The sequence below is a fragment of the Schistocerca gregaria genome, chromosome 1 (assembly GCF_023897955.1).
Source record: "Schistocerca gregaria isolate iqSchGreg1 chromosome 1, iqSchGreg1.2, whole genome shotgun sequence".
Lineage (NCBI taxonomy): Eukaryota > Metazoa > Arthropoda > Insecta > Orthoptera > Acrididae > Schistocerca > Schistocerca gregaria.
Window position 1 is genome coordinate 925784691 of NC_064920.1, and position 12319 is coordinate 925797009.

General features: G+C 42.0%; 1 protein-coding gene across 3 annotated transcripts in view; it reads right to left on the minus strand.

The window, feature by feature from the left end:
• LOC126275217 (discoidin domain-containing receptor 2-like) overlaps positions 1 to 12319 on the minus strand; it is an 842049-nt gene that overhangs the window by 90595 nt on the left and 739135 nt on the right. For all 3 annotated transcript variants that reach the window (XM_049977178.1, XM_049977180.1, XM_049977179.1), the window contains exon 9: positions 8861 to 9276. In XM_049977178.1, coding sequence (XP_049833135.1) covers positions 8861 to 9276 — 416 coding nt within the window. The remainder of the gene's footprint in view (positions 1 to 8860; positions 9277 to 12319) is intronic.

The following is a 12319-nucleotide window of genomic DNA, read 5'->3' on the forward strand; positions in this document are numbered from 1 at the left end:
GAGCCTTTTGAAGCTGAAGCCCAATTTCCGAAAAGCACGCGAAAGGGTTGTTTCATTCACATCAGGAAATGCCGGAATACTTGCATGATTGTCTTCTGGAGCTACATGGTTAATTTTGAAGTCATGGTCTTGAAACACAGCTTAATTTACATAAATTTTGGTCACCTTTCATAAAATATTTCCATACTACACTTGATTAGTTTCATGCCAACTGGAACGTCGACATAACAATAAGGCTTCGTTACAGATGGAGGTCCGTCTGGCTCGAAAGCGAGCATGGAGCAAACGAAGGACGTCATTGCCACCCTGTGTTGTAGGGACGTGAAAGGGGAAATGTTTACTTATTTCAGCCTAGTGCTGACAACCCAGTGGTTCGTGCGCTTCGTCCCGTCCAGCAGCTGTGATGTAAGTTTACGGCAGACGTTAAAAAGCATATCGTAGAGGTGTTCATGTACAAACACATTTGTTATGTCATTTATTTCTGAATTGATACACATAACATAAGACTTAGCCACGCTTCTTTCGCTCTAATGTTAGATCCTTGATGTTGGCAGCAATCATAAACAGAATACAGTCGACACAAAATGTTCCGACTCGTGCCGACGCTACACCGCGAGTCCTAGTGGACAAGCAAAGTTCTTTCCATAATCAAGCTATAGACGACAGGCCAACATTCAGCAGGCTTTAAAGCAAAAAAGGAATAACTGAAATAATTAATCGAAAGGATAATCGATTATTAAAATTAAAGGATGTGAACGAAACATGTTTACATCCATAGTCGATTACCAGCAAAATTTAATAGCCCATCCCTGTTGCCCGTAAACACACACACACACACACACACACACACACACACACACACACACACAAAGAGAACTGCATGTAATTTGAATACATGGAATGCAAGCCAGCAGCACTGTAGCTAGCACAGCGTTTATACGACATTGCAGGACCCTGGGTGGTCTGAAGTAAGATGCAGTATTCCTTCGAACATACATGTATGTATCCCGGTCCGGTAAAAATTCTTGTTTTTGTCGTTCCATTACACAGCTAATAGTTGTCCATACAGGCAACTGCGAATACCTTTCATGCATCGTAGCATTCGGTTCACTGAGGGTGATTGTTTATGTCGCTGGTTGCAAATGAGATATAGTTGTATTTCTCTTCGATTTGTGCACAAGTTGTCATTGCTTTGGTTGTCATTGCGCATGTTAGCTATTATTCTTTTCTGGAAAGTGGTTTATTCAACACGGAGCGGCACGAAGAATCTGGGTGGTGCACAAAATAGGAAAGTAGCTACTGAACAAAATAAGAATGTGCCTCTCAAGTTAAAATATTTGGCGAATATTTTTCGAAGCGTGAAAATGCAAATTTGAACAATTTCTTCCTCTCGCAGTAATATTAGAATTCAAGGTAAAATTTCAACACCATTCAATGAACGAGTTTACTGTGGTGAAATACGTGGCAGTAGTGGTGATAATAGTTAGGAGAGGAAGAGACATAGTTGAAGATGAGAGCTTGTGAAGATAGCACAGATTCTCCAACTTTTGAAATGTGGACACTTGAGAACGCCAAAGCTAAAAAAAAATGTAAATGTCGTGTGACTAGGGCCTCCCGTCGGGTAGACCGTTCGCCGGGTGCAAGTCTTTCAATTCGACGCGACTTCGGCGACTTGCGCGTCGATGGGAATGAAATGATGATGATTAGGACAACACAACACCCAGTCCCTGAGCGGAGAAAATCTCCGATCCAGCCGAGAATCGAACCCGGGGCCTTGGGATTGACATGTTGTAACGCTGACCACTTTTCTTTCTTTCTTTTTTTTTTTTTTGATCTCGTTTTGTTCTGTATTGTTCGTTGAATTTGTTCGGGGCGGACGTCCGATGACACCCGTTTAAGTTCTTCGTTAATCCGTTCACTCAGTTTTTTATTACAGAGGGTAGCTAACCCTCTGACCAAACACGCTGAAGCTACCGTTCCGGCTCCACTCAGCTACCGGGAGCGGACACGACAAAGCTAATGACAAGAAAAACCGAGTGTGATATGAAAGTTGGCAGTAAACGAAACCTGAGGAGGAGGGCTCCGGAAGGTTTCCGGCCTAGACTGCTACTATTTGTAAATCCGGCCCCAGCCTCAGTCTGATGCTATATTGTAGGTGCGATAACACAAGACCCTCCGAGCCGTTATCGGCTTTCCAGATCTTGGAGCCGATACTTCTCACTCAAGAAGCTCCATGACGGAACTGAGCGTGCGCCTTTGTCTTGCCGTCTCCGGTAGGACCGGGAATCAAACGCAGGTCCTGCGCATGGCAGTCAGATGCGCTGGCCGCTCAGTTACCTAGGTGGACAATAATAGGAACGGATCTTCTAGTTGCTGAGAGCAGTGACATACATTTTGCAGTTTTTAAGGTTGACTATTACAGTTGCAGTTGTGTATACAGTAAATGGACATTACACTTCTCTTTCTTGTGCACTGATACTAGTTGAAGTGGGTATTGTAAACGGAGGAAACAAGCTAACATTGACACGAAGCACCTCCCCTCTATGTATAGTACAGTGGCTTTGCTGAGTGTATTTGTATGTAGCTTCATGTCTCATTGTTAACACTAACGACCCAAAATCAGCTCAGCGAAGCTAAACAGGGCAGTGAACATTAACTACTAGGGAGTTGCAACACACAGTATTATTAATCTATTACTTAACGGTGGCAATTCTATCTCGTTAGTGAAAGAGGGCACATGGATAATGCCTCATTACAAGACAAATGATCGTGTACTTGAAAGCAGTTAGGCTATAAAAACGTCAATGAGTCAGTTGGTGGCAGTTCATTTACATAAGTGATTCAGTGAAGTTCCAAAACATGGGAAATACTGCCAATTATATGACAGCAAATAAACTATCTTTTTATGTAAGTAGCACATACAAACAACATGCGCATAAAAACAAGCATTCATTCAGACCTGAGTTTCTCCTGGTGTATACAACTCTCAAATAACTTCCGGGAATTCAGCCAGGTAACACTTATAGCGACAGCCGAAATATCGGCGGTCGCTGAAAGTATTACCTGGCTGAATTCCCGGAAATTATTTGAAAGCATTCAGTCATCTTACATGTAGACTTGTGTGAAATTGTAACAACAAGGTAGTTTACAATCTGGCTGCAAAAAAGAAAGCACAAACATGGCCGCATATGAAAGGTAGTTGCCTACAACCACTAATGTAGCGAAAACTTTCACTAGGATTTTCTTTGAACAATGGTCTCAGTATAAAACTTATTTGCTCATCGCAGCCACAGCCTCTCTGCCACTGTTCAATGTTCATGATAAATTTCCCAGTTATAAAAAAAAGATCAAATATACCTTTGCGTGATCTCTTTCAAAACCGATACGCAAAGTCAATCAAAGCAAGCTATCGAATTAAAATATTCGATTAATAGCAAACGATGAAGATATGGCAGCAAATAAATGACATCTGCATCAGTCCGAAAACGATCGGTGTCTATTGATACGTGTCGGCATATGCGTCGAAAGTAGAGACAATACGGACACTAAAAATTGCCTAATATGAATAATCATATGCACTAACGATGACTATTGCGTACACCAAACAAATGCTACACTGAATGAAGATTTAAAATACAGTACATCAATAATGTTCGTGAATATCTGTCATAATAATTGACATGGTCGGCGGAATAAATGTTAAACCGTGTGTGGTATGTTGAGATACTGCTTGTCCAATGTTTTGTTTAAATTCAAAAGCAAGAAAGCAAGAACATAAATACCGTCTACATCTTATCAGCATACAGTTAATTCGAAAAAATAACAGATTAGAAGATCAAATTAATGCTTACTAAGCTGTGCATTAGGACTTCTGTCGATACCTTTCAATTAGACTGTCCGTCCCTTCAGTTCTCTGGTCAAGCCATTTTAGTCAACAATTCTGTATTTATTGCATTATCATAGGAGAGTGACCGTAACCCAATGCTACAACTGGCTTTATTATTGGAAAAAATTGTGCAATTCACTGCAGAAGGCCTGGTATTTGTAAACTAAAATATGTGTTTAATAGTTGTGCAGTTTCTTCTGATTTTACACTTGATTTTATAACGTTTTATTCCGATAGATGTGTAATACAGAAATATTGTGTGCTTTGGTACCAAATTAACACACATTTCGAAGTTCGGTGGTTCTGAGTCATAGTAGACTGTATGGCTATGATTTGACATCAGAGACAAGGCAGTTGAATTCATTTAATTTATGAACTCTTTGCAAAAGATTTCAATTTATAGGCCCTTTTCAGATTTTGGGCTTTCTTTGACTTGCCTTTATGGCGGTAAGCAAGATTCTCTATTGTTATTTGATGTTTACTTGTACTCATGTACTGCATACCACTTCAATATTTTGTGACTGGTCATAATTGAATTTTCGTATCTGTATATGTAGTCATCCTTTGGCTTTGTTACGGCAGCTTGTCTTTTTTTGATGATCTTCTGTGGGGCCTAGTAATTACATGGTGAAATTTCTTTTCTTTATATGAAAGAAATGGTTAGTAGAAATTTTAAAAAAAATCAACATTGAACTGATTTATACCAATGCAGAATGCCATGTTTTCAGGTACTCGCAAATATTGTTTGTTTTTTGGAAAGAAAAACATACTGGTATGTCTTGTTTTCTTTTCTCTTCACATGAAGATTTCAATCGAAGTAGCATCTTCGTTTGTCGTTGATTAACAGAGTCTTCAGTTCGGAGATGTAACATCTGATTCAATGGTCATATACAGAAATGAAGATAATTATTGTTTAACGTTCGTCATATGACGGGATACAAGCTAAACTGAAATCGGCAGTGGGGTCTTCAAAGGGAAACATGGCAGCATTCGCCCAATATATATTTTAGGAAAATCACCCAAAAACTAATCTTTATGTCCACGCAGGAATTTGAAACAAGCTCATCCAAAATGTGAGTCAGTGGCTTAACGATTGTGCCAACCCGCTCAGTGAGATTAAGAGGCGAACCGCTATATTGGCTGTAGAACAAAATAGTTCATATAATCGGCGATAATGTTGTTCGAGAACCATCTCGGCGTTTGTCCTAAGGGATACAGAGAAATAACGGGAAACCTCTTCCAGAGAGAGGAGTGCTTTGTAATGAACCACTAAAAGTTCGACACATTGATTGTACTTTATTTGCTGACAAGAGGGAAACCCTACAGTTGCCTATGGACTTGACCTCTGTCTTAGTTGATAACTGGTGGAGTATAACAAGGGTTTAAAAAAAAAATTTGTGATTTGACTGAACTATTTTCTAAAATATTAAGGCATAGATTTTAATTGGCAGAGAAGTGGTTGGCAATCGAACGTAAATTTAAATGTTAGGAACTCTTTTTCTGAAGGTATTTGTCTATAGAGTAGCCTTTTACGTAAGTTAAATGTGGAACATAAACTGTTAAGACGAATACAGAAGCTACTGGAGTATGCTACAACAAAATTCTGAAAATTAGATTGTCAGTTCAGATAACTACTGAAGAGGTACTGAAATGTACTCGGAAGAAATGAAATTTATGGGTCAAACTGAAATCGGCAATGGGGTCTTCAAATGGAAACATCCCAGCATTCGCCCAAAACATTTTAGGAAAACCACCCAAAAACTATTAATCGAGGGAAATGTGGGGGACAAGATTTGTTGAGGTAGAGCAAGGCTTGTCTACAGCAGACAGGTTCAAATGGACGTAAGTTGCAATAATTATGCACACATGAAGAGGGTTGCATAGGATAGGCTAGCATCGAGAGATGCAGCAAATCAATCTTCGAACTAACGAACACATCATCATCTTGTTATGAACACTCTAGGTAACGACAATTACAACAACAAAAACAGCATCCTTTAGATGCACCGACTACAATTAGAATTCTCCTCTTCCCGAACTAGAGTCCACTGTATTAACTACTGCGCTCCCCCACCCTGCTTCAGCATGACAGCTTAAGGAAGAAAGAGTGTTAAATTGTATTAACGCTCTGTTTCCTTTTGCTTTTGTATCACTTTGACAGTGAAGTTGTCGTTGATGTAGCGTTTACTGTATTGTTAAGATACGGCCATGAGTTCAAAGCACGCTTATTTTCCTAGAAAAAGAAGACGCAGAATATCACAATCTGGCTATTGTAATTGCTGTGGCAAGATTTGTCTTGTAAGCTCCGTCAACACATCTGATGCCGTGGCTGGTCCAGCGTGGGTCCTTCCGTTGACGCCTGCTGACAGCGGCATGGTCGCTGAATTATACAGACAGGTTGTATGGTCGATTGACGGTGAATCCGAAAATCAGCAACGGCTAACCTACTTTCACAGGTGAGCGAGCCAATCTGTTAACACGGTAGCCATGGAAACCGCGCTCAGCAATCCCCACCAAAGAGAACTGAACTGTGTATATCTATCATTAAGTGAGATACGTTAATTTATCAATGATACTGTTGGTTGAGCTCCATGGGTGTGGATTAAATTATGTGAAGAAAAATAGCAACAAGACATTTTGTATAGCTTTTTTGATCCCGAGATGGATTTCGGATTGTATTATTTCGTAGACAGCGGGCGAATGCTGTGCTGCATCAGTGAAGCTAAGCATATGTGTAGTATTCATATCAAAGCAAGAGGAGGAGCAACAACTTACAGAATAATAGGAAGCTGCAGACATCGAGATGCAGTCGACCGAAACGGTTTATTGGTTGGTTGGTTAATTTTTTGGGGGAAGGGGACCAAACAGCGACGTCATCGGTCCCATGGGATTAGGAAAGGACGAGGAAGGAAGTTCGTCAAGCCCTTTCAAAGGAAGCATCGAGGCATTTGCCTGACGCGATTTAAGGAAATCACGGAAAACACAAATCAGGATGGCCGGACGCGGGTCTGAACCGTCGTCCTCCCGAATGCGAGTCTGTGTGCTAATCACTGCGCTTTAAATAACTGACAAACTATTGTTTAATGAATAAAATTAACAAACTGCCTTATAGCTGTGATAGTTTTTTTTAATTTTTTCATATTGGCAGATGCAGGGGAGAAAGGGGCTGATTGGGCTACCAGGCAGAACGGTCTCGGTGGTCTAATTCTTTCTAGGTGCGCTCAGATTGACAAATGTGTACTACCAACGTCTCTTATGGTTTAGTAAGGTTGCAAGGCGCACTGGTTTCGTAGTCTGTATACAAAAGTGAGCGAATTCGCTATTATAATTTACCATACTGTTACAAATGAGGTAAGTTTGTCATAGTTCTTTTCTTCACGATGAACGTTTATTCACTAAAGCAGCATGTTCTTAACCATCTTTGTGTACAATGTAGTTGGGAAAAAATTCTTTACGGTGGTTATTAAATATTTTTTTAATAAATGTGCGTTCGGGGAGAAATAGTCTCCTGGTATAGTCCGTTTCAACGTGGTCGCCTTTTATTCTTCATCTGACCTATTCTACGGCATGTTCTATCTTTCTCGTTTACAGATGGTACGTCATTATGTACGGAATGTATGTGACAAAACTGGTCCACCGGAAACATTTGGAAAAATTTGGAAATTTGTGGTAAGTTCATATGGGACCAAACAGCTAAGGTCATCGGTCCCTACGCTTACACACCACTTAAGCTAACTTACGCTAACAAAAACACACACACCCATGCCCGAGGGAGGACTTGAACCTCCGACGGGGGTAGCGGCGCGAACCGTGGCAAGGCGCCCCAGACCACACGGATACGCCGCGCGGCCAGGAAACATTGAACAAGCTGATGAACCGGTAATCAGAAAAACGATGACCCACGAAAAATCGTCGAAACAAAGAGCTACATCAGGGCAAAGATGAGAGGCAAAACCGCTGTTGTCACAACATCTCCCTACTAGAATCGGTCAAAAGATCTCTGCACGCTGGAGAAGCTAAGCAGAATAGAGCTCTAGAAGGGAAGAAGAAAGGTCTTCAGTCAAAGAAGAGTAAGACAAAAGAAAAAGGAAGTGAGTTTATAGAAAATTAAACATCGAAGACGACGAAGATGCGACATTTATGTGATGCAGGGAATTATATTTCACTTCAGCTGAGGGATGTATTGCATGTCAGAAGTGGCCTCATAGATCGTGTGCTGGTGTAGATAGGACGATGAAGCCCAACTTATTTGTAAGACTGAAAGGTTTGTTAAAAGAAAAAGAAAAAAAAAAGAGAGAGAGAGAGAGAGAGAGTAATGTCCTTTCCCCCAGTCTGCAGATCCGAACGGACTTAACGACACTTTTTTAGCTTATTGATACAACAAACGAAATAAATTATTTTACGTTACTTCATTTGCGAATTGTAGTACAAAAAGTGTGAATAAACGGTTCCCAATTTTTCTAAAACAATTTCGTCACTGAGTCCTCATAAAATGTGGTTCAACCGTTAGGCCAGCTGGCCTCCCCTAGCAGAAAGAGAAAAAGATAAATGCCACGAGTAATTTATCACTAGTTTTTTAACGCATTGATCGGTTTCGGCCAATAAGGTATCTACGTATGCCTGAACACGATTTTCAATACACTTTTTGCTAATAATGCGTCTGTTAGCCGTCTAGTGTTGCCCCTTCAAGATCTTTCCCGTTTCTCCTGTGTTACGTAATCCGATTTCAGATATTAAATAGCAGCCCCTCGCTATATCAACGCCGGTTCGTATCTATTTAGGAACACGCATGTAAAAGACAGGCCGTATCAAACAAGTCAGAAGACTGATGATACAAAAAAAGAAATAAAAAATATAAAAGGCAGTCGCGCTGTGTGTCTCCCGATTGTTGACGAAGTAAGTGTAAATGCGATTATGTGTACAGTCTTACGTCATATCTTTCAAGTCGACAGCCCTCGGGAGCGATGTGCTCACCTTGAGCGCTACGGTCTTGTCGCCGTGGACGAAAGGCGCGGTGGCGACGGAGGCGGCGGCGCCGTTGAAGGGCAGCGCGGAGGCAGCGGGCTGGGCGCCGTGAGCAGCGGCGGCTGCTGCCTTGATGCGGCGCTGCCTCAGCACGATCAGCAGGATGGCCGCCGTCAGCAGCACGATCACCGCCGACAGCGCGCCGATCACAGGCCCGATGTAGGCCGGCGCGGGGGCGGGCGCCGCCGCCGCCGAGTCCGCCGCCTCCTGGCGCGGGGGCGGCTGGTCCGCATCGCCGGAGGCGGCCCCAGCTGGAGAAGGAGCGACGGGCGCCGTCGGAGGCACTTGCGGCTGTTGCACTTCGTCACGCTGTGGCGAGTCCTCCATCAGCACTTCCGCCGCCGAGAAGTTGCCTGGCACCACCACTGAAACAACAGTAGGCACAGATTATGAGTGGATACTTTTATTCAGGTCTTAATCTCTGGAATGTTAACTACTGGAAGACTATCTTGTCATTCTTCTGTAGCTTATCATATAAAGTATCTGTTCTCACCTGCATGGAACAGCTGTTGTAGACATACACATTAGAAAAACGGTACGCGCTTCTACTGAACCACACCCCCAATGTCGTATTCCGAAGCCAATGATGATGATACAACGAATTGGATTCTCATTTTTCGAATCCAGAATCCAGATTCTTCATCTAACAGTACCTACTGCAGCCTACATCCTTCTGAATCTGCTTAGTGTAATCATCTCTTGGTCTCCCTCTACGATTTTTACCCCCCACGCTGCCCTCCAGTATTAAATTGGTGATCCCTCGATGTCTCAGAACATGTCCTACCAACCGATCCCTTCTTCTAGTCAAGTTGTGCCACAAGCTCCTCTTCTCCCCAATTCTATTCAATACCTCCTCATTAGTTATGTGATCTACCTATCTAATCTTCAGCATTCTTCTGTAGCATCACATTTCGTAAGCTTCTGTTCTCTTCTTGTCTAAACTATTTATCATCCACGTTTCACTTCCATACATGGAGGGGGGATCGCAGAGTCTAGATTGATTTAGTTTTATAGCATAGTACAGTGCCTAGTACAAACTGCTCCGATTTCAAGTCACCTTGGCCCACGGCAGTTGATATGAGGGAGGCAGCAGAGTGAGTCGCAGGCGAGCGAGGTGCGCACTATCACGCATCGGGGCTGGAAAGCAGTCTCAAACATTCATAACTGTTGATTCGCGTTAGTTTTGTACAAACTGGGAAAACATATAGTATTTTGCGGCGACCGGACTGAATCAGAAAAGCAATGACTAACTGTAATAAGTGTTGCGGCATCGTGTGAATTCTAACGTGCTGTGAATGAACTTTAGACGTTTGCTATGAACTTATAGTGTAATATGTCTGTCTCTGTAGCCGAGTGGTTAGCAAATCTGAGTCTCATGCGGGCGTCCTGTGTTCAATTTCCGGTACTGCCAGAGATTGTTCTTTGGTGGGAGGAATGGAATGTGGTGCACTCAGGCTCGTGATGCCAACTGATGTGCTATTTGAATGAGACATAACGGTTCCGGGATCTCAACAGTTGACAACAGGCGGGAGAGCGGTGTGCTGACCCCATGTCTTTCCTTACTACATCTGCATGACGCCGTGTGGCGAGGGATGACATGACGGCTGGTCGACAAAGCGTGGTCTACAGCGCCTGATCGCAGAGTCTAGATTGATTTAGTTTTATAGCATAGTACAGTGCCTAGTACAAACTGTTCCGATTTCAAGTCACCTTTTACAATTTTTTTTTATGTGTTACTGACTTACGTATGCGGAGTTATGTAAGAGTTTGATATGACACGTCTCATTTAGGCACACGGTTAGGAACATTATTAGCGTGATACGTGTGTCTTTGGAGTGAAGCTATCTACCAGTGCCGTCAAAATCAAGATCGGATGCCAAGTCAATATGACAACAAACTAAAGAGGCCAATATTAAAGAAACAACATTAATCTAAAACCGGCACGGAGCGTTACACACGGCTTCCTACGACAGGACTGAAACGCCATATCTTCAAATGCAACTACTATGGATGAGGAGCGATCTTGGAAACAACCGCTGCAGAAAAACAAAAATAACTCATATTAGTATGGGTGAAAAATCGGAACTAAAAGCAATGGTCGTGCATACATCAAGGGAAGAAACGAAGAAGAAAGAAAGAAGAGAGAAGATGACGATGGACTACATGATGAACACACTGTGAAGAATCAGATATAACATGACCGCACGCAGCAGTCACTATTACCAGAAAAAGAGAAGTGTGCCTGTTGGAAGTGCTATACGCGTGTAATTAGATTCGCTGGCAGGCGATTATGTATTTGGAATAACTGCAGTAGGCGATAATAGTGCCATCATTGCTTGTTACTATCAGTTTAGTAAGTCACAGCTGCAAAATACTAACGCGAATACTTTACAGAAGAATGGAAAAACTGGTAGAAGCCGACCTTGGGGAAGATGAGTTTGGATTCCGTAGAAATGTTGGAACACGTGAGGCAATACTGACCCTACGACTTACCTTAGAAAAAAGATTAAGGAAAGGCAAACCTACGTTACTAGCATTTGACAATATTGACTGGAATACTCTCTTTCAAATTGTGAAGGTGGCAGGGGTAAAATACAGGGAGCGAAAGGCTATTTACAATTTGTGCAGAAAGCAGATGGCAGTTATAAGAATCGAGGGGTATGAAAGGGAAGCAGTGGTTGGGAAGGGAGTGAGACAGGGTTGTAGCCTATCTCCGATGTTATTCAATCTGTATATTGAGCAAGCAATAAAGGAAACAAAAGAAAAGTTCGGAGTAGGTATTACAATAACTTTGAGGTTCGCCGATGACATTGTAATTCTGTCAGAGACAGCAAAGGACTTGGCAGAGCAGTTGAAGGGAATGGACAGTGTCTTGACAGGAGGGTATAACATGAACATCAACAAAAGCAAAACGAGGATAATGGAATGTAGTCGAATTAAGTCGGGAGATGCTGAGGGAATTAGATTAGGAAATGAGACACTTTAAGTAGTAAAGGACTTTTGCTATTTGGGGTGCAAAATAACTGATGATGGTCGAAGTAGAGAGGATATAAAATGTAGACTGGCAATGGCAAGGAAAGCGTTTCTGAAGAAGAAAAAATTGTTAACTTCGAGTATAGATTTAAATGCCAGGAAGTCGTTTCTGAAAGTATTTGTATGGAGTGTAGCCATGTATGGAAATGAAATATGGACGATAAATAGTTTAGACAAGAAGAGAATAGAAGCTTTCGAAATGTGGTGCTACAGAAGAATGCTGAAGATTAAATGGGTAGATCACATAACTAATGAGGAGGTATTGAACAGAATTGGGGGGAAGAGGAGTTTGTGGCACAACTTGACTAGAAGAAGGGATCGGTTTGGTAGGACATATTCTGAGGCATCAAGGGATCACCATTTTAGCACTGGAGG